This window comes from Pelophylax lessonae, assembly GCF_965119305.1.
Source record: "Pelophylax lessonae genome assembly, chromosome: 12".
NCBI lineage: Eukaryota > Metazoa > Chordata > Amphibia > Anura > Ranidae > Pelophylax > Pelophylax lessonae.
The window spans coordinates 221,180,016-221,202,755 of NC_138779.1; the positions used below are offsets into that span (position 1 = coordinate 221,180,016).

Consider the following 22,740-nt stretch of genomic DNA (forward strand, 5'->3'; position numbering starts at 1 on the left):
GTCTTCTTCGGGGCAAGCACCTCCGTTTGTTACTGTGGTATGGTGGGTAGGACGCTGAGCTACAAACACAGAGCCTTGCAGGTTCAATCTCCTTCTCCTCCCAAGGTAATTTTTGGCTTGACTTTAGTAGTGCGAACTGTAGTAACCTATAGCAACCACCAGATGTAGAATGCGTTTTTTTTTTTATTGCAATGCCAGTGTGGGTTTATGCAGTACCATTACTTTGACCATGCTTTCACCTTTTTTTTTTCTTTTCTTTTCTTTTCTTTTCTTTTCTTTAAACCACACTTTGCAAAACAGCCAACTTGCCAGAATCTGTGGTGCAAGGTGTAGGTGTGCCTTATACAAGAATGTTGAGTTATTGGTTCGATTCCAGGTGGGGGTTTTTCTGTTTTTACGACTTCATGCACTATGAACCATTTCCAAGGTACACAGGGTCTTGCGAAGGAGCAGTCCACCATCTAGCTCTGTGGCTCAGAGTGTATGGTAGCAAGCTTTAATGCAAGGTCATTGTGGGTTCAAATCCAGAGACACCTAAGTGTGCCATATACTAGAATGTTGGGTTATTGGTTTGATTCAAGGAGGGGGTTTTTCTATTTTGGTTTTTTTTTTAAGACTTCATTCACTATGAACAAGGTACACAAGGTCTTGTTGAAGAGTAGTCCATCACCTAGCTCTGTGGCTCAGAGTGTATGGTAGCAAGCTTCAATGCAACGTGTCATGAGTTCAAATCCAGAGTCACAAAGAGTGGATTTCAAGCATTGAAGGCAAGATGGCTTGTGGGGCAGAGCCATCAATGTGAGGTGTTAAGGTGCTGACCTTGTCACCATGTGGAAGCCAATGTGTGTGGTATGGTACACCACCAACATGGGACTTAATGCAAGGTGCGGACCTTGTCCCAATGTGGAAGTGATGAAGGCAGATAAGACGCTGCACCAACAATGGGACTTAATGCAAGGTGTGGACCTTGTCCCAATGTGGAAGTGATGAAGGCATGTGATATGGTGCACACCAACATGGGACATGTAAGGTGTGGAAGTGAAGGTAGGTGGTATGGTGCACCACAATGGAAGGAACAAACAACCTGTAAGGTGAGAGACTTGGGTACATAGTGAACAGCCAGACCTTGGCACAAGGGATGTCAGCATCAATCAAGATGAAGCAGAACTGGATTGGTAAACCTCAGTAGCAATCTGAGGGGGTGAGGGCTGGCCAAGGCCTAGAAAAAGTGCAACTTTTTTTTTTTTTTTCACCAGGAGATCTCCATTGGCATCTTCACACCACCTCCTTTGCCACTCCAGTACTGCCCATGTACCTTTTTATGGTTCATACTCTCCAGAGATTGCACAGCTGACACAAGTGTGGCCTTCACACATTGAAGTGGCCTTTGCACCCACATCCACATCACATTGAGGTGGCTATTGCACCTTCTCTGGTCCGCACCAGACATGGAGTTACCTTTGCTGGGATTTGAACTCTCAAGCCCTCCGTTACCAACACCAACACCAGCACCCAGCACACTGAGCCACACGCTCAGGACAACAAGTACAGGACAATAAAGCAGGGCTCTGTATAGTTGCACCTTTGCTGGGATTTGAACTCTTAAGCCCTCCGTTACCAACACCGGCACTGAGCCACACACTCAGGACAACAATCATTAAATACAATCCCAACCATATCACAGATTTTTGCTTAGTTTAGCATGAAGATAAAAGACAACCACTTGGTGGGAGAAGGATTTGAACCAATATAGCAGGGCTCTGTAGAGTTGCAGCCCAACCCAACGAGCCACACAGACAAGAGAGAAAGCAGAAATCTCACGGAATCCAATAACTGAAGATACCTGCATGACGGAGGATTTAAAGAGGAAGTGTGGAGTTGAACCCAGAAAGCCTTATAAACAAACCACCCCTCGAACAGCATGAGCCACAGGGACAGCCAGCAATGGCGGCTTACAAACAATGTGTATGCTAAGAGACATTGGTTGCTGAAGAACACGCAAACTGAAAAGGGATTTTAACTCACAGCCACTTGCTTTCAAGGCCAATTTGCTCACCAATGAGCCCCAGCCAGGTAATGATAACCCACTTTGTCTTTTTTGAATTCATTATAAGCTCAGATGTTGCACTAGGTATTTTGCTGCCATCTTGTGGTGATCTATTATAATGCAGCTTCAGCTTGAATATTGTGTATTAGCAGTATATAAAAGTACAACTTTATGATTTCTGAATAAATACATAACTAGAGTGTTATTTCATATTCAAATGTTCTATCCTAATGATGTGGTTTCATTAAACATATCTAATTGGTTGTCATGGTTTCCTGCATTTTTGCTCCTTCCTTTACCTTACTGATTATTCCAGTTTCCCTGAGGAGGTTATTGCAGTCACCCTCCCCTGTATGAGCCCACACAGCTGTTCCTGGACAAGTGTTTACATGGTAGATCCCCGAGACGTGCCAGGCAGTTCCTGGGCATAATGAGTGTGGTGAAGTAGCCATTCATAATCCACACTTAGCAGACAATTACCATCCCCCCAATGCAGAGAACATATGCTCATTAGAGATCAGCTGTCGGGAATGAAATTAACACACGTCTGACAACCCCACTGCGAAACCCTTTATACACAGGGAGATTCATTTTCATTGCTAAAAAGAGGTTTATGGATTCTTCAATAATTGTGTGCGTGTGTCACCATCCACAAAATGGTACCGCCACCTACTGCCCACCAATCCAATCACATGGCGAAGTAGAGGGACATACAGACAGAAGCAGAGAGAGACTAGAAAGAATAGAGAGACATCAAGAAAAATAAGAGGAGACGGTGACAATCGGTAAGTTGAAGAAACAAGAGAGTGAAGAAGAAAGGATGAAGAAGAAAGGATGAAGAAGAAAGGATATATAAAAAATAATAAAAAAAATGTGAAAAAGGGAAGCATGAAGGGAGGAGAGGGGAGAAAAAAAGGGAGGGGGAGAGAGCCGAGGGGAGAAGAAGAGGAAGAGGAGGGGGGAGAGAGCCGAGGGGAGAAGAAGAGGAAGAGGGGAGAAGAAGAGGAAGAGGAGGGGGGAGAGAGCCGATGGAAGAAGAAGAAGAAGAAGAAGAAGAAGAAGAAGAAGAAGAAGAAGAAGAAGAAGAAGAAGAAGAAGAAGAAGAGGAGGAGGGGGAGAGCCGATGGGAGAAGAAGAGGAAGAAGAGGAGGGGGAGAGAGCCGAGGGGAGAAGAAGAGGAAGAGGAGGAGGGGGAGAGAGCCAAGGGGAGAAGAAGAGGAAGAGGAAGGGGAGAGAGCCGAGGGGAGAAGAGGAGGAAGAGGAAGCGGAGAGAGCCGAGGGGAGAAGAAGAGGAAGAGGAGGGGGAGAGAGCCGAGGGGAGAAGAAGAGGAAGAGGAGGGGGGAGAGAGCCGAGGGGAGAAGAAGAGGAGGGGGAGAGGAATAGGAAGAGGAGAGGGAGAGAGCCGAGGGGAGAAGAAGAGGGGGAGAGAGCCGAGGGGAGAAGAAGAGGAAGAGGAGGGGGAGAGAGGAAGGAGGAGGGGGAGAGAGCCGAGGGGAGAAGAAGAGGAAGAGGAGGAGGGGGAGAGAGGCAAAGGGGAGAAGAAGAGGAAGAGGAGGAGGGGGAGAGAGCCAAAGGGGAGAAGAAGAGGAAGGGGAGAGAGCCGAGGGGAGAAGAAGAGGAAGAGGAAGCGGAGAGAGCCGAGGGGAGAAGAAGAGGAAGAGGAGGGGGAGAGAGGAAGGAGGAGGGGGAGAGAGCCAAGGGGAGAAGAAGAGGAAGGAGGAGGGGGAGAGAGGAAGGAGGAGGGGGAGAGAGCCGAGGGGAGAAGAAGAGGAAGGAGGAGGGGGAGAGAGCCGAGGGGAGAAGAAGAGGAAGAGGAGGGGGAGAGAGCCAGTCAAAGATGAGGAGAAGAGAAGGGGAAGAGAAAAGAAAGAGAGGGGAAGAGGAAGGGAAGAGTGACAAGAGAGAGAAGAGAAAAAGATCAGGGAAGAAAAATAGAGAGGAGGGAGGCGAGAAGAGAGGAAAGGGGGGAGGAGAGGGGAGAGGGGCAGTGGAGAGAATGGGGAGAGAAGAGGAAGAGGGAGGGAAGAAAAGAAAAAGAGAGGGAAGATGAAAGTAGAGTAGAGGAAATGAGAGTATATGGGAAAGGATCGAGCGAGAGAAGGGGTAGGGAGAGATGAGGCAAGAGGAGAAGAGTGGGGAAGGAAAAATTAAAGAAGAGGAAAGGGAGAGAAGAGGAAGGGGAAAATAGAGAAGGGGGTGGAGAGGAATGAGGCGAGATGGAAAAAGGAGAGGAGTTGAGAGGTGGTGGGAGAAGGGGACAGAGCAGAGAAGAGAACAGAAGAGAAAAGGAGTGGAGCAGAAAAGGTGGGAAGAAGAGAAGGAGGAAAGGGATGATGGGAGGGGAGAGGGGGTAGGTGAGGGGGGCAGTGGTGAGAGAAGGGGAGAGGGAACAAAAGAGGGGGAAAGAAGAGGTAAGGAGAGGAGTTGAGAGGTGGTAGGAGAAGGGGACAGAGCAGAGAAGAGGAATAGAGGAGAAGAGTGGTGATGGGAGGGGAAAGGTGAGGAGGGCATTGGAAAGCATTGGAAAGAAGGGGTGAGGGAACAAGAGAGGGAGCAGGAAGAGGTAAAGAGAGGAGCTAAATGTACAAGAGGGGGAAATTAGGGTAGATGGGAAAGGAATGAGAGAGAAGGGAAAAGGAGAAGAAGGGGAATGGAAAAATGAAAGAAGAGGAAGGAGAGAGAAGAGGAAGGGGAGAGGAATGAGAAGGAGGGGGGGGGGTGGAGAAGGAAAAATTAGAGGAGATGAGAGGTGGTAGGATAAGGGGACAGAGAAGAGAAGTGGAGGAGAAAAGGAGAGGAGAAGTGGGAGGATGAGCAGGAGAAGAGGGATGATGAGAGGAGAGAGGTGAGGAGGGCAGTGGAGAGAAGAGGAGAGGGAAGAGGTAAAGAGAGAGGAGGGGAAATAAGGGTAGATGGGAAAGGAATGAGAGAGAAGAGGCAGGTGAGATAAGGATTGAGAAGACGGGGGTGGGGAGGAAGACCGGATAAGTGAGAGGGGAAAGAAAAGAGAAGAGGAGAGAAAAGAAAGGGGGAGATGGGGAGAGGAGATGAGGGTGGAAGGGAAAGGAACCAAAAGGAGGATAGAGGGAGGGAAGAGGAGGTAAGTGACTAAATGTGAAGGCATTGGGAGAGCAAGAGAAAAAAACCGAGAGGCTCCAGGGATTATAGAGGGTAGCAGTGGCAATCCAGCAGTTATTTGCAGACAGTTAGTAGGAAAGCAGAAAGGCTGTGATGGGAAATGGTACAGATAGCCCGGAGACTCGTTACCTGCTGGCGTTTGAGCAGTATGTGTGCCAGGTGTTTGCCAACTTCTGCTGATCGGCTCAGGCACACGCCCCAGGGGTTGTCAATCACACTGGCCACGGTGATGAGGGAGGCCGGCCACGTCAGTGCCGTCACGATTCCTGGAGAGGAAAAGACAGTTGTATTACACAGCATGGGCAGAGAGACAGCGCTCGATAATCTTGGTTAGGAAGGAGCAATATAATTGGAACCAGGAAGTAATTAAAAACAATAAAGTTTATTGTTCACAACATGGAGTAAATGAATAAAAAACCAATGGTACCACACTGGTGTTCTGGGCATGGATGGATTATACAAATGTGATCCAACAACCTGGGCAGCAGGAAGAGATGCCAATATCTGTGCTGAATGGAAGAACCTGTTGGCCGTTTGGGAAGCCAGCCATGTGGGGAACCAAGCCTGGGAGGCCGGTGCGCCTGGATGCATCCATCAGTGTTCCACACCTCCTATTGCCGTCTCGTTGTGACACCATCCCCGGCTTGGTTCCCCGCACAGCTTGCTCCCCAAACGGCCGACAGATTCTTCCATCCAACATGGATATTGGCCCCTCTTCTTGCTGCCCAAGACTATCGAGTGCGGTCTCTCTGCCCTGGTTGACCTTATGCTGGATTTTCCAAATGTGTTTGTGCCAGCTGCACTAGTCTTGGAACTTTTTTTACATCTCCTTCCCCCGCTCACACAGATCTGGAATCCAAAGCTTTAGCGCTTGTGGCACGGTGTCATTTTTGCTTGTATTACACAGTGGGCTGACAAGGGTGTGATGGGACCACCCATGGTCATGGAAGACTGACCTGACAAGATGGTGTACTTCAGGGCCTCCTGGGCGACCATGTTCACCAGACCATTCAATATGGCGTCCAATGCGTTTCCCAGTTCCATGAGGTATTTGGACTCCCAGGCCAGACAGTACTGCTCGGCGGAGTGCAAGAGGCTGTGCCACGGGCCGGCGAAGCTGCCTGGACAACAAGCCATCAATTACAAGAGAGCCAAAAAGGACGCTGCTTGGGGGGGTCTGGGGGTGATGGCAGTCACATCATTTTCAAATCCCTCACAAAATGCGTCACTTACCATATTTGCCGGTGGACAGCCATCCAGTTATGGCGATGGAGATGTGCAACTGGTGTCCTCCGGTAAGAGGTAAAAATTCAAACTCTTCTATGGCGCCAACTCGCTTCTTCATCTTGTAGCCTGGAGACAACAAAACATTTCTCAGGGCGGGTTTCCTGAAGGTGACAATAATGGGCCTTGGCTATGTATAGGGAAGTTGAAATGGCCAATTGTAGACTGCGTTGAAAGACTGAATAAGAGGTGACAACTCAGGAGCACAATTTGGAGACAGGAACAGAGCGTTGTCACCCTATAACAAGACGTGCCTGCCTCTTGGCAGGGTCACCAGGGATTATTTAAATAAATACTGCAGATTTAAAAAAAAATTGAAGATTTTTGAAAGGACATCAACGTGTTTAAGCTCACATGAGTAACTGGACTTCCATCTACTTTAATAAGAGGTATCAATCTTATATAGTGTATATTATATTAGGACCATGAAGGGCACTGCATTGTATATTATGGTATGTCACATACTCAGGATTTGCCATCAGAAGCATTATGTGTGTTTGGGGACCCTTGGACAGACTGCGTTCTGATCCGTTCATTGGAGCCACATGGATGTGCACTCTGGGTGAGTGTGGAGATCCGTACAGGTCTGTGCAGCCAGCAGTCTGTCATTGATTTAAACAGGCTGCCTGCACAGGTCGGCATGATCACCTGTACATCCTACTCGGGTGAAGGCAGCCCCTTTTTCCAGGTATACGGGTCAGTAACCCCTTGTGACTATAGCCTAATGGGTTTATTTACTTGTGTCTGCAGCACACAAACATGGAGGAAGTCATCCATTGTTTGTATTTGTGGTCATATTGGGTGGATAAACTACAATCAGCCATACCATTATGACCACCCACCTAATATTGAGTAGGTCCCCCTTTTGCCGCCAAAACAGCCCTGACCCGTCCAGGTATGGACCACACTAGACAAAGCATCGCACTGCCTCCCCCCGGCTTGCCTTCTTCCATATTGCATCCTTGTGCCATCTCTTACCCAGGAAAGTGACGCACGCTTACCCGCCTAGCCACATAATGTGAAAGAAAACACGATTCATCAGACCAGGCCACCTTCTTTCGTTGCTCCGTGGTCCAGTTCTGATGCTCACGTGTCCATTGTAGGGGCTTTTGGCAGTAGACACCGGTCAGCATGGGCACCCTGACCGGCCTGCGGCTACACAGCCCCCATACACCACAAACTGCGATGCTCTGTGTGTTCTGACACCTTTCTATCACAACCAGCATTCACTTTTTCAGCAATTTGAGCTCCAGGAGCTCTTCTATTGGATTGGACTACACAGGCCAGAATTCCCTAACCACCTCCATCAAAGAGTCCCCGCCTCCATCAATGAGCTTTTCCTCCCCACCTCCATCAATGAGCCTTCCCTCCCCCACCTCCACCAATGAGTCTTCCCTCCCCACCTCCACCAATGAGCCTTTCCTCCCCACCTCCATCAATGAGCCTTCCCTCCCCACCTCCATCAATGAGCCTAACCCTCCCCACCTCCATCAATGAGCCTAACCCTCCCCACCTCCATCAATGAGCCTAACCCTCCCCACCTCCATCAATGAGCCTTTCCTCCCCACCTCCATCAATGAGCCTTTCCTCCCCACCTCCATCAATGAGCCTTCCCTCCCCACCTCCATCAATGATCCTTCCCTCCCCACCTCCATCAATGAGCCTTCCCTCCCCACCTCCATCAATGAGCCTAACCCTCCCCACCTCCATCAATGAGCCTTCCCTCTCCCACCTCCATCAATGAGCCTTCCCTCTCCCACCTCCATCAATGACCTTCCCTCTCCCACCTCCATCAATGAGCCTTCCCTCTCCCACCTCCATCAATGAGCCTTCCCTCTCCCACCTCCATCAATGAGCCTTTCCTCCCCACCTCCATCAATGAGCCTTCCCACCCCACCTCCATCAATGACCCTTCACTCCCCACCTCCATCAATGAGCCTTCCCTCTCCCACCTCCATCAATGAGCCTTCCCTCTCCCACCTCCATCAATGAGCCTTTCCTCCCCACCTCCATCAATGAGCCTTCCCTCCCCACCTCCATCAATGAGCCTAACCCTCCCCACCTCCATCAATGAGCCTAACCCTCCCCACCTCCATCAATGAGCCTAACCCTCCCCACCTCCATCAATGAGCCTAACCCTCCCCACCTCCATCAATGAGCCTAACCCTCCCCACCTCCATCAATGAGCCTTCCCTCTCCCACCTCCATCAATGAGCCTTTCCTCCCCACCTCCATCAATGAGCCTTCCCACCCCACCTCCATCAATGAGCCTTTCCTCACCACCTCCATCAATGACCCTTCACTCCCCACCTCCATCAATGAGCCTTCCCTCCCCACCTCCACCAATGAGCCTTTCCTCCCCACCTCCATCAATGAGCCTTCCCTCCCCACCTCCATCAATGAGCCTAACCCTCCCCACCTCCATCAATGAGCCTAACCCTCCCCACCTCCATCAATGAGCCTTTCCTCCCCACCTCCATCAATGAGCCTTTCCTCCCCACCTCCATCAATGAGCCTTCCCTCCCCACCTCCATCAATGATCCTTCCCTCCCCACCTCCATCAATGAGCCTTCCCTCTCCCACCTCCATCAATGAGCCTTCCCTCTCCCACCTCCATCAATGAGCCTTTCCTCCCCACCTCCATCAATGAGCCTTCCCACCCCACCTCCATCAATGAGCCTTTCCTCACAACCTCCATCAATGACCCTTCACTCCCCACCTCCATCAATGAGCCTTCCCTCTCCCACCTCCATCAATGAGCCTTCCCTCTCCCACCTCCATCAATGAGCCTTTCCTCCCCACCTCCATCAATGAGCCTAACCCTCCCCACCTCCATCAATGAGCCTAACTCTCCCCACCTCCATCAATGAGCCTTCCCTCCCCCACCCCCATCAATGAGTCTTCCCTCCCCACCTCCATCAATGAGCCTTCCTCCCACCTCCATCAATGAGCCTTCCTCCCACCTCCATCAATGAGCCTTCCCTCTCCCACCTCCATCAATGAGCCTTTCCTCCCCACCTCCATCAATGAGCCTAACCCTCCCCACCTCCATCAATGAGCCTAACCCTCCCCACCTCCATCAATGAGCCTTCCCTCCATCAATGACCCTTCCCCTCCCCACCTCCATCAATAAGCTTAGGCTGCATGACCCTCTTGCTGCTTCTCCTTATTTGGACCCCTTTTGGTCGGTCCTGACCACTGCAGACCAGGAACATCCCACAAGAGCTGCAGTTTTGGAGTTGATCCTTCAAACTCTTACACTTGTCCATTTTTCTGCTTTCAATACATCAACTTCAGGAAAAACATGTTCACTTGCTGCCTAATATATCCCACCCACTTTCAGATGGCATTGTAATGAGATATTCCGTGTTATTACCTTTACCATTATCAGTGGTGAGAATGTTATGGCTGATCGGTGTATGTTTGCCTTGTTTCATATGACCTCATCCGTGTGTCAGTCTATTACATTGAAATGGTTCTACAATATGAAGGTGCTGTGTTGATGAAGGTGCTGTGTTGATGGGGCCCAGTACTTTGCTGCAGCCATTGGAACTGCTGTGACCATGACAAGACATCATTAGTTTAGGGTGACCCCACCGGACATTTCTTTGGCACACATAAAGGCACCTGTGTAAGTCCCTAAATAATGGGGGAGGCCAGCAAACTGAGGACGCATGGAAAACGGGTAACAAGAGCTGATCAGAATAAAACATCGAAGAGAGCGGGGCACAAACAGATGATGGAAGAGTCGAACCCGATGGAATCGCTTACCTGTGAGACCAGCTCCGGCTGCTCCAAACAAAGATGCCATGATGGCGATGCCAGCCGTGGACCCCAGGACAGCAGCTCCTGCGCTTCCAATGATGGTGGCAGCTCCTGCAGCGACTAGTGGGGCGGCCAGCCCTCCAGTAAGACCTGTATCATAAGAGTAACCAATGACATCACACAGAGAGTGGTCAGTCAATGAGAAAAGGTGTCCTCCAGTATTCCCCACTGCAACCAGCCAAAGTTCCCTTTTATCCTTTAATACTTTCCCTGCAGTAGTTTGTGTCTCTGCCCCTCCCACAATGGTGAGATTTCCCAACAGTAGTTTGTGTCTCTGCCCCTCCCCTCCCTACCTTGGATTCTACCAAAGGTAGAATCCCATTGATTGCCCAGGAAAACAACATGCAGGAAATGTCACCATTGTGGGAGGGACAGAGACACAAACTACTGCAGGAAATGTCACCATTGTGGGAGGGACAGAGACACAAACTACTGCAGGGAAATCTCACCATTGTGGGAGGGGCAGAGACACAAACTACTGCAGGGAAACCCCTCCATTGTGGGAGGAACAGAGACACAAACTACTGTAGGGAAATCTCCCCATTGTGGCTGGAGGAAAGACACAAACTACAGGAGGAAAATTTTCCTATTGTGGCCGGAACATTCCTATTGTGGGAGGGGCAGAGACACAAACTACTGCAGGAAATCTCACCATTGTGGGAGGGGCAGAGACACAAACTACTGCAGGAAATCTCATCATTGCGGGAGGAGCAGAGACACAAACTATTGCAGAAAATCTCACCATTGTGGGAGGGGCAGAGACACAAACTACTGCAGGTTTTTTCTCGACTGCAACCAACCAAAGTTCCCTTTTATCCTTTAATACTGCATGGGATGCTCCAAAGGCAGAATCTCATTGGTTGCCCAGGATAACAAAATTCTCTTCCTTCAGTCACTTAGGATCGCTATGCTAAACATACCTCTTACTGTGCTACTATGCCACATGATCTCTTACCTATTACTGTGCCGCCTCCGACGGTTGCTAGACCGATGAGAAAATACCTCTTCATCTTCCTCCGGCTCTCCTTCTTTCTGCGAGACGCCTGCACTGACCTGCAAGGAGAAAAAGGGCTTTGATGACACACAGAAACAAGCAATTTCAAGTACACCGGTTACAAATGCTGAGGGAGAATGCAGCATCAGACCATTAAAAGCTTACACTATCTGGGCAGACGTTGTGGACACCTGACCATCACACCTGTATGAGCTTTTTGGACATCTCATTCCAGAACCATGGCCATTAGTATGGAGTTCCCATTTGTGAGGTCAGGTACTGATGTTGAATGAGAAGACTTGGCTCACAATCGGCATTCCAAGTCATCCTAGTAGGGTTGGGGTCAGGGCTCTGTGCAGGACACTTAGGTTCCTCTGCAACAAATTGGTCAAATTATGTCTTTATGGAGCTGGCTCCACTCTTAGATGGCTTCCTATAAAATTTTGAAGTGTGTCTGTGGGAATTTATGTCCATAAAGCCAAAAGATCATTTGTGAGGTCAGTACTAATATTGGATGAGAATATCCACAATCCACCATCGAAGTTCCAACTCATCCCAAAGGTGTTCTGTAGGGTTGAGGTATGTGATCGATGGACACCTAATCATCATTCCTGTATGAGCTTGTTGGACATCTTATTCAAAATCCACAGCCATTAATATGGAGCTCCCATTTTTTAAGTCAGCTACTGATGATGGATAAGAAGACCTGGCTCACAAACGGTGTTCCAATTCAACCTAAAGGTGCTCAGTAGGGTTGAGGTCAGGGCTCTGTGCAGGATTCTTGTGTTCCTCTTGTGTCTGTGGGAGTTTGTGGCCATTAAACCAAAAGAACATTTGTGAGGTCAGGTATTGATTTTGGATGAGAAGACCTGGCTCAAAATTTGCATTCCAATTCATCCTAAAGGTGCTTAGTAGGGTTGAGGTCAGGGCTCAGTGCAGGACACTTAGGTTTCTCCACACAAAACAGCTCAAACCCAGGTCTTTGTGGAGCTGGCTCTACTCTACCTGAAAGAGTTCTTACAAAATGTTGGCGCATGTCTGTGGGAATTAGTGTCCATTAAGCCAAAAGAACAATTGTGTGGTCAGGTATTGATGTTGGATGAGTAAACCTGTCTCAAAATCGGCGTTCCAATTCATTCCAAAGGTGTTCAGCAGGGTTGGGGGTCAAAGCTTGGCACAGGACACTTGACTTTCTCCATACAAAAACTGGACAAATCATGTCTTAAATGGAGCTGGCTCCACTCTACCACTTCCTACAAAATTTTGGAGTGGGTCTGTGGGAATTTGTGGCCATTAAGCCAAAAGTACACTTGTGAGGCCAGGTACTTATGTTTTATGAGAAGACCTGGCTCAAAATTGGCGTTCCAATTCATCCCAAAAGTGGTCAGCATGGTTGGGGTCAGAGCTCAGGACAGGACACTTAAGTTCTTCACACCAAACAGCTCAAAACCAGGTCTTTGTGGAGCTGGCTCTACTCTACCTGGGTGACTTCCTACAACATTTTGGAGCGTACCTGCAGGAATTTGTGGCCATTAAGCCAAAAGAACAATTGTGAGGCCAGGTACTTATGTTTGACGAGAAGACCTGGCTCTAGTAAGCCAAAAGAAGAATTGTGAGGCCAGGTACGGATGTTTGATGAGAAGACCTGGCTCAAAAATCGGCATTAAAATTCATCCCAAAAGTGTTCAGCAGGGTTGGGGTCAAAGCTCGGCACAGGACACTTGACTAAACTTTCTCCACACAACTGGACAAATCATGTCTTAATTGAGCTGGCTCCACTCTTCGTGGATGGGTTCCTACAAAATTTTGAAATGTGTCTGTGGGAATTTGTGTCCATTAAGCCGAAAGAACAATTGTGAGGCCAGGTACTTATGTTTGATGAGAAGACCTGTCTCAAAATCGGCGTTCCAATTCATCCCAAAAGTGTTCAGCAGGGTTGGAGTCAGAGCTTGGCGCAGGACACTTGACTTTCTCCACACAAAAACTGGACGAATCATGACTTAATGGAGCTGGCTCCACTCTTCGTGGAAGGCTTTCTACAAAATTTTTAAATATGTCTGTGGGAATTTGTGTCCATTAAGACAAAAGAACAATTGTGAGGCTAGGTACTTATGTTTGATGAGAAGATCGGGCTCAAAATCGGCATTCCAATTCATCCCAAAAGTGTTCAGCAGGGTTGGGGGTCAGTGCTCAGGACAGGACACTTAAAGTTCTCCACACCAAACAGCTCAAAACCAGGTCTTTGTGGAGCTGGCTTTACTCTACCTGGGTGACTTCCTACAAAATTTTGGAGTGGGTCTGTGGGAATTTGTGGCCATTAAGCCAAAAGAACACTTGTGAGGCCAGGTACGGATGTTTGATGAGAAGACCTGGCTCCAGTAAGCCAAAAGAACAAATTGTGAGGCCAGGTACGGATGTTTGATGAGAAGACCTGGCTCCAGTAAGCCAAAAGAACAAATTGTGAGGCCAGGTACGGATGTTTGATGAGAAGACCTGGCTCCATTAAGCCAAAAGAACACTTGTGAGGCCAGGTACGGATGTTTGATGAGAAGACCTGGCTCCAGTAAGCCAAAAGAACAAATTGTGAGGCCAGGTACGGATGTTTGATGAGAAGACCTGGCTCCATTAAGCCAAAAGAACAATTGTGAGGCCAGGTACGGATGTTTGATGAGAAGACCTGGCTCAAAAAATCGGCATTAAAATTCATCCCAAAAGCGTTCAGCAGGGTTGGGGTCAAAGCTCGGCACGGGACACTTGACTTTCTCCACACAAAAACTGGACAAATCATGTATTAATGGAGCTGGCTCCACTCTTCGTGGATGGGTTCCTACAAAATTTTGAAATATGTCTGTGGGAATTTGTGTCCATTAAGTCAAAAGAACAATTGTGAGGCCAGGTACTGATGTTTGATGAGAAGATCGGGCTCAAAATTGGCATTCCAATTCATTCAAAAAGTGTTCAGCAGGGTTGGGGTCAGAGCTCAGGACAGGACACTTAAGTTCTCCACACCAAACAGCTCAAAACCAGGTCTTTGTGGAGCTGGCTCTACTCTACCTGAAAGAGTTCCTACAAAATGTTGGAGCATGGCTCTACTCCACCTGGGTGACTTCCTACAATATTTTGGAGTGGGTCTGCGGGAATTTGTGGCCAGTAAGCCAAAAGATGAATTGTGAGGCCAGGTCCTTATGTTTGATGAGAAGACCTGGCTCAAAATCGGCGTTCCAATTCATTTCAAAAGTGCTCAGCAGGTTTGGGGTCAGAGCTTGGTGCAGGACCTTTGAGTTCCTTCACACCAAAACTGGTCAAACCATGTCTTTATGGAGCTGGCTTTGTACACAGGGGCAAAGTCATGCTCATAATGAAAAGGGTCTTTGCCAAACTGCGACCACAAGGTTGGAAGAGCACAATTGTCTACAATGTGTTTAAATGAAGGAGTATTACCAGGACCCTTCACTGGAGACACCTGAACTCCATTATATAGAGGGGGGTCTACATACGTCTGCCCATAGTGTACATCGGGAGGAACGAGGCATCTCAATCCAATGATTGGATTGGTTGGAGTTCCGCTAAGACTTGACGTGGGTGAATCTGATTATTTGGATTGTTTTTATTAAAGAACAACAGTAGAAGAACACAGAGGAAACAAACAACATAATTACATGTACAAAACAGCACGGATCCTTCACAACAAGGTGCAGCATGGAGCCACCGAAGCAGAAGAAGTACTCCGATCCCAGCGTGTGTTTTCTTCCAATGATACAATCAGCTCTTTGTATGGAGGAAAACAGACGTACGGTGGGAGGATTTGTGAGCTACGCCCACTCGTTATATAGAACTTACAGGGACCTGCGGTGTACTAAACATTCAAGGAGAACTCCAGGCACTTTTTTTTTTTTTTCAATATTAGATGAATGGCATGATATTCTTCAGAAGGACAAGGGGGCATTGAACATTTTGGAAGATATGTTAACATTAGAAGTTGTCACGGCCAAAAATGTCAGTGAGATGCCTTTTGGAACTGGGCAATTGGATCTCCTCACTGTGGGAGGGGCAGAGACACAAACTACTGCAGGGAAATCTCATCATTGTGGGAGGAGCAGAGACACAAACTACAGTGGGGAAACTCATAATTGTGGGAGGGGCAGGGACACAAAACTACAAGGTGGGGCAGAGAAACAAACTACTGCAGGGAAATCGCACCATTGTGGGAGGGGCAGAGACACAAACTACTGCAGGAAATCTCACCATTGTGGGAGGGGCAGGGACACAAACTACTGCAGAAAATCCCCCCATTGTGGGAGGGGCAGAGACACAAACTACTGCAGGAAATCTCACCATTATGGGAGGGGCAGAGACACAAACTACTGCAGGAAATCTCACCATTATGGGAGGGGCAGAGACACAAACTATTGTAGGGAAATCTCACCACTGTGGGAGGGGCAGAGACACAAACTACTGCAGAAAATCCCCCCATTGTGGGAGGGGCAGACACAAACTACTGCAGGAAATCTCATCATTGTGGGAGGAGCAGAGACACAAACTACTGCAGGGAAATCTCACCACTGTGGGAGGGGCAGAGACACAAACTACTGCAGGAAATCTCACCATTATGGGAGGGGCAGAGACACAAACTATTGTAGGGAAATCTCACCACTGTGGGAGGGGCAGAGACACAAACTACTGCAGGAAATCTCACCATTGTGGGAGGGGCAGGGACACAAACTACTGCATGAAATCTCACAATTGTGGGAGGGGCAAAGACAAAAACTACTGCAGAAAATCCCCCATTGTGGGAGGGGCAGACACAAACTACTGCAGGAAATCTCACCATTGTGGGAGGAGCAGAGACACAAACTACTGCAGGAAATCTCACCATTGTGGGAGGGGCAGAGACACAAACTACTGCAGGAAATCTCACCATTGTGGGAGGGGCAGAGACACAAACTACTACAGGAAATCTCACCATTGTGGGAGGGGCAGAGACACAAACTACTACAGGAAATCTCCCCATTGTGGGAGGGGCAGAGACACAAACTACTACAGGAAATCTCCCCATTGTGGGAGGGGCAGAGACACAAACTACTACAGGAAATCTCCCCATTGTGGGAGGAGCAGAGACACAAACTACTGCAGGAAATCTCACCATTGTGGGAGGGGCAGAGACACAAACTACTACAGGAAATCTCCCCATTGTGGGAGGGGCAGTGACTCAAACTACTGCAGGGAAATCTCACCATTGTGGGAGGGGCAGAGACACAAACTACTGCAGGAAATCTCGCCATTGTGGGAGGGGCAGGGACACAAACTACTGCAGAAAATCCCCCCATTGTGGGAGGGGCAGACACAAACTACTGCATGAAATCTCACAATTGTGGGATGGGCAAAGACAAAAACTACTGCAGAAAATCCCCCCATTGTGGGAGGGGCAGACACAAACTACTGCAGGAAATCTCATCATTGTGGGAGGGGCAGAGACACAAACTACTGCAGGAAATCTCACCATTATGGGAGGGGCAGAGACACAAACTATTGTAGGGAAATCTCACCACTGTGGGAGGGGCAGAGACACAAACTACTACAAGAAATCTCCCCATTGTGGGAGGGGCAGAGACACAAACTACTACAGGAAATCTCCCCATTGTGGGAGGGGCAGAGACACAAACTACTACAGGAAATCTCCCCATTGTGGGAGGGGCAGAGACACAAACTACTGCAGGGAAATCTCCCCATTGTGGGAGGGACAGAGACACAAATTACTGTTGGGAAATTTCCCCAATGTGGGAGGGGCAGAGACACAAACTACTGCAGGAAATCTCGCCATTGTGGGGGAGGCAGAGACACAAATCTTTAGGGAAATCTCACCATTGGAGGAGGGGCAGAGACACAAACTACTGCACGGAAATCCTATCATTTCGAGAGATCAACTGAGCTGGTGGGTGGTTCAGTCAATAAAAACAGTTACATACCTGCACCTCGGCTCCTGGTTGGCAGTGGGAGGAACAGACAGAACAATATATATTAAAGGAACATCTACCACAATAACACTCGCCGTATAATGGAAAGGGTCCAGAGTTTGCTTCTTGCCGTGGCAGGCAGGTTGTAAGCATTTTATCACAGCTCGCTGCACCACATCTCTGGGGTGAGTTGCAATGTGAACAGGACACATAGAAGGCAATTGTTTTCTGTGTATCCTAGCGGTGACATGCGTTCATCAATACGGGAACAGAGCCTAAGACTTTCTCTGTACAGCACCACGGAAGATGGTGGTGCAACACAAAGAATTCATAAATATTCTAAATCAGTTTAATAAAAACAATAAATAATTATTATTGATTATATATTTTTTGAGTCTGCAGTTCCTTCATAAGAAGAAGCAAAGTCTGGACCACATCCTCACTTCACAAAGCCGTTTACATGCGGCCACCAGATTCTGGCGGCATAAATCAGCAGATTCTTACAGCTGGGATGACCGGGGCATGCAAAAAACAGCGGCTGCTCAGCCTATGTAAATTATTGACAGGCTGACAGCGGCCTGATAGGACAGAAACTACAAGAGCCTGTGCAAGAAAATGAGATCAGCAATAGACAAGGAGACTGATTTGCTAAAACTGGAGCGTGCAAAATCTGGTGTAGCTGTGCATAGAAACCAATCAGATTCCAGGATTTATTGCCAAGGCTTAACTGAACAAGCTGAAGCTAGAAGCTGATTGGCTGCACCAGATTTTTCACCCTCCAGCTTTAGTAAATCAACCCCAATGTTTTCTCAAATTCTGATGGGGGTCACAGACAGGAAGAAAACGCATCAGAAATTGTAACTCAGCCATAACATTATAACCAGCAACAGGTAAAGTGAATGACACTGATTATCTCCTTATAATGGCATCTGGAAGTGGGTGGGATATATTAGACAGCAAGTGAACATTTCATCCCTGAAGATGATGTGTTGAAAGCAGAAAAATGTTAAGTGTAAGGATTTGAGGGACTTTGACAAGGACCAAATCATAATGACTAGAGGACTGGGTCAGAGCAACTCCAAAACTGCCGCTCTTGTGGGGTGTTCCCGTTCTGCAGTGCTCAGGACCGACCAAAAGTGGTCCGAGGAAGAAAAACCAGTGACAGGGTGATGGGTGACCAAGGCTAATTGATGGAAGTGGGGGGAGGGAAGGCTAATTAATGGAGGTGGGGAGGGAAGGCTCATTGATGGAGGTGGGGGGTAGGGAAGGCTCATTGATGTAGGTGGGGAGTGAAGGCTCATTGATGGAGGTTGGGGAAGGAAAGCTCATTGATGGAGGTGGGAGATGGAAGGCTCATTGATGGAGGTGGGGGGTAGGGAAGGCTCATTGATGTAGGTGGGGAGTGAAGGCTCATTGATGGAGGTGGGGAGTGAAGGCTCATTGATGGAGGTGGGGAGGGAAGGCTCATTGATGTAGGTGGGGAGTGAAGGCTCATTGATGGAGGTGGGGAGGGAAAGCTCATTGATGGAGGTTGGGGAAGGAAAGCTCATTGATGGAGGTGGGGAGGGATGGCTCATTGATGGAGGTGGAGAGGGAAAGCTCATTGATGGAGGTGGGGAAGGGAAGGCTCATTGATGGAGGTGGGGAGGGAAGGCTCATTGATGGAGGTGGAGAGGGAAGGCCCATTGATGGAGGTTGGGGAAGGAAAGCTCATTGATGGAGGTGGGGAGGGAAGGCTCATTGATGGAGGTGGGGAGGGAAGGCTCATTGATGGAGGTGGGGAGGGAAGGCTCACTGATGGAGGTGGAGAGGGAAAGCTCATTGATGGAGGTTGGGGAAGGAAAGCTCATTGATGGAGGTGGGAGATGGAAGGCTCATTGATGGAGGTGGGGGGTAGGGAAGGCTCATTGATGTAGGTGGGGAGTGAAGGCTCATTGATGGAGGTGGGGAGTGAAGGCTCATTGATGGAGGTGGGGAGGGAAGGCTCATTGATGTAGGTGGGGAGTGAAGGCTCATTGATGGAGGTGGGGAGGGAAAGCTCATTGATGGAGGTTGGGGAAGGAAAGCTCATTGATGGAGGTGGGGAGGGATGGCTCATTGATGGAGGTGGAGAGGGAAAGCTCATTGATGGAGGTGGGGAAGGGAAGGCTCATTGATGGAGGTGGGGGGAGGGAAGGCTCATTGATGGAGGTGGAGAGGGAAATCTCATTGATGGAGGGGGGAGGGAAGGCTCATTGATGGAGGTGGGGAGTGAAGGCTCATTGATGGAGGTGGGGAGGGAAGGCTCATTGATGGAGGTGGGGAGGGAAGGCTCATTGATGGAGGTGGGAGGGGGGGGGAGTCTGGTCCATGTAGTCCGATCCAATAGAAGAGCTGCTGGAGGTCAAATTGCTGAAAAAGTAAATGCTGCTTTTGACAGAAAGGTGTCAGAACACACAGATCAACGCAGTTTGTTGTGCATGAGGCTGTGTAGCTGCAGACAGGTCAGAGTGCCCATGCTGACCCGTGTCCACAGCCAAAAGCCCCTACAATGGGCATGCAAGCATCAGAACTGGACCATGGAGCAATGGCAGAAGGTGGCATGGTCTGATAAGTTCAAGAATGGTTTGAGGAACACAAGTTGAAGGTGTTGACTTGGCCCCCAAGTTTTCCAGATCTCAATCCAATGGAGCATCTGTGGGATGTGCTGCAAAAACTAGTCCGATCCATGGAGTCTTCACCTCCCAAATTACAGTACTTAAATGATCTGCTAGTGACGGCTTGGTGCCAGATACCACAGCATACATTTGGAGGTCTAGTGGAGTCAATGCCTGGATGGGTCAGGGCTGTTTTCGTGGCAAAAAAAGGGACCTACAAAATTTTAGGTGGGCGGTCATAATGTTATGGCTGATTGGTGTATTTCACAAAACTGCCTACGAGACGGACGTGCAGAAAACCTCCACCCTTCGCACATTCCATGTTTATAAAGAGACGAGAAAGCCCGCTCCTTGCAGTATTGATCGGCCTCAATGTGATTAGTGAATAGGATGGGTTATCGGGGAGAATAATCTCACATTATCTGGGCAGTGACAGTCTCTGGAGGAATTAGTATTGATGGATTTCGCAATTTTTCAAGTTATACAACGCCGCCAGGGTCACCCCGTACCATGGAAGGCCCGGCCTGTGCTCAAGGTAAATCCCCTGTAGCAAAATATAATGTATACTGGTACATACAGGGTTAAAACCTGTAATAAGAATATTCAGAATATGAATTCCTTTTTTATATCGTATATTTTTATGTTTCTCTCTAGTGACAGTTATAGGGGTTGGGACAAACAATATAACACTGTCAGCATGCTTACAAGGGTCAGCTTTCATTCACGTAGGTAGTTCACCTTTACCAAAAAAAAAAACTGCCTATGCAGATAGGGGGCGCCTCTAGATAGAAACCAACTGTGCAGCTTTGACCAAAGACGGATAATGCCCTTACTATAGGTTTAGCCCATTTATGTACCTCCTGAAGCCTGGTCAAAAACTCCTGGAGACGGCCATCATGCCATCCTGCCTTGTTGCTAGGATGTTGCTAAGAGACTCCAAGCCGATCCAAACCCCTCTACATATCTCTCTGGATTTAAACAGAGGAATAGGTGGCACTGCCTAGAAGTGTGAGAAATGTTGGAATTGGTATAAAAAAAATATAAAAAATCAAAAATATGTATAAGTGTGATATGTACGGAGCTCAATGTGCTGTGAGTCACAGGGGGCCCTCTCAGGCCCCCTGCAGCATGGGGCCCGCTCGCGATGGCGACCCCTGCGACCCCTGTACGTCCGCCCCTGCTGTGAGAACACAAAACAAACTCAAAAAGATAAACCAAAACCTCCTACGAACATATAAATCACATACAGCATCTCACAAAAGTAAGTACACCCCTCACATTTCTGTAAATATTTTATTCTATCTTTTCATGTGACAACACTGAAGAAATGACACTTTGCTACAATGTAAAGTAGTGAGTGTACAGCTTGTATAACAGTGTAAATTTACTGTCCCCTCAAAATAACTCAACACACAGCCATTAATGTCTAAACCGCTGGCAACAAAAGTAAGTACACCCCTAAGTGACAATGTCCAAATTGGGCCCAATCAGCCATTTTCCCTCCCCGGTGTCATGTGACTCGTTAGTGTTACAAGGTCTCAGGTGTGAATGGGGAGCAGGTGTGTTGGCCACCATGCTGCAGCTCAGTTTCAGGGTCTTGGCAATCTTCTTATAGCCTAGACCAGTGTTTCTCAACTCCGGTCCTCAGGGCACACTAACAGGCCAGATTTTAAGTATTACCTTGGGGAGATGCAGACTCGAATACTGCAATCACTGAGCAGCAAATTATATCACCTGTGATGTATTTCAGTTTTCTTGCCTGTTAGTGTGCCCTGAGGACCAGGGTTGAGAAACCCTGGCCTAGACCAGTGGTCCTCAACCCTGGCCTACAGGACCCACTAACAGGCCAGATTTGCAAGATAACTGAAATACATTCCAGGTGATATCATTTGCTGCTCAGTGATTGCAGTACTCTAGTCTGCATCTCCCCAAAGTAATACTTAAAATCTGGCCTGTTAGTGGGCCCTGAGGACTGGAGTTGAGGACCACTGGCCTAGACCATCTTTATGCAGGGATCCTCAAACTACGGCCCTCCAGCTGTTGCAGAACTACACATCCCATGAGGCATTGTAAAACTCTGATATTCACAGACATGACTAAGCATGATGGGAATTGTAATTCCTGAACAACTGGAGGGCCATAGTTTGAAGACCCCTGATAGAGCAACAATTCTTTATTTCAGATCCTCAGAGAGTTCTTTGCCATGAGGTGCCATGTTGAACTTCCAGTGACCAGTATGAGAGAGTGAGAGCGATAACACCAAATTTATCACACCTGCTCCCCATTCACACCTGAGACCTTGTAACACTAACGACTCACATGACACCGGGGAGGGAAAATGGCTAATTGGGCCCAATTTGGACATTGTCACTAGGGGTGTACTTACTTTTGTTGCCAGCGGTTTAGACATTAATGGCTGTGTATTGAGTTATTTTGAGGGGACAGTAAATTTACACTGTTATACAAGCTGTACACTCACTACTTTACATTGTAGCAAAGTCTCATTTCTTCAGTGTTGGCACATGACAAGGTAGAATAAAATATTTACAGAAATGTGAGGGGTGTACTTACTTTTGTCAGTGGGCAGTGGTACATATAGGCTCCTGTTTATGTGGCGGGGGTATCTCTGAGTGATTGTCACATCTCCAGTAGCTGCAGTAAATCTCCAATTAGCGGATAAGGAGATGACGGCTCCCTTGATGAATGCAGACTCTGCCCCATACCGAGTGCCACAAATCATCCTCCGCTACAGGTAAACATCGCCATAAAGCCATTAGGAGGGTGAGGTGCACATTCCAGGGGTTTCTGTTATATCCCAAGTCTGTGTGTGACATGAAACATGCTCTAAGGCTCCATGTACA

At 48.2% G+C, this 22,740-nt stretch overlaps 1 protein-coding gene across 1 annotated transcript in view; it reads right to left on the reverse strand.

Moving 5' to 3' along the window:
- Positions 1–22,740, reverse strand: part of TMCO4 (transmembrane and coiled-coil domains 4) — a gene marked incomplete at its 3' end in the record, with an annotated part of 54,755 nt that overhangs the window by 23,289 nt on the left and 8,726 nt on the right. Inside the window, exons 5-9 of the mRNA XM_082274806.1 lie at positions 11,251–11,348; positions 10,242–10,385; positions 6,420–6,539; positions 6,143–6,307; positions 5,316–5,452 (exon numbers count right to left, since the gene is read on the reverse strand). Of these exons, the coding sequence (XP_082130932.1) occupies positions 5,316–5,452; positions 6,143–6,307; positions 6,420–6,539; positions 10,242–10,385; positions 11,251–11,348 (664 nt within the window). The remainder of the gene's footprint in view (positions 1–5,315; positions 5,453–6,142; positions 6,308–6,419; positions 6,540–10,241; positions 10,386–11,250; positions 11,349–22,740) is intronic.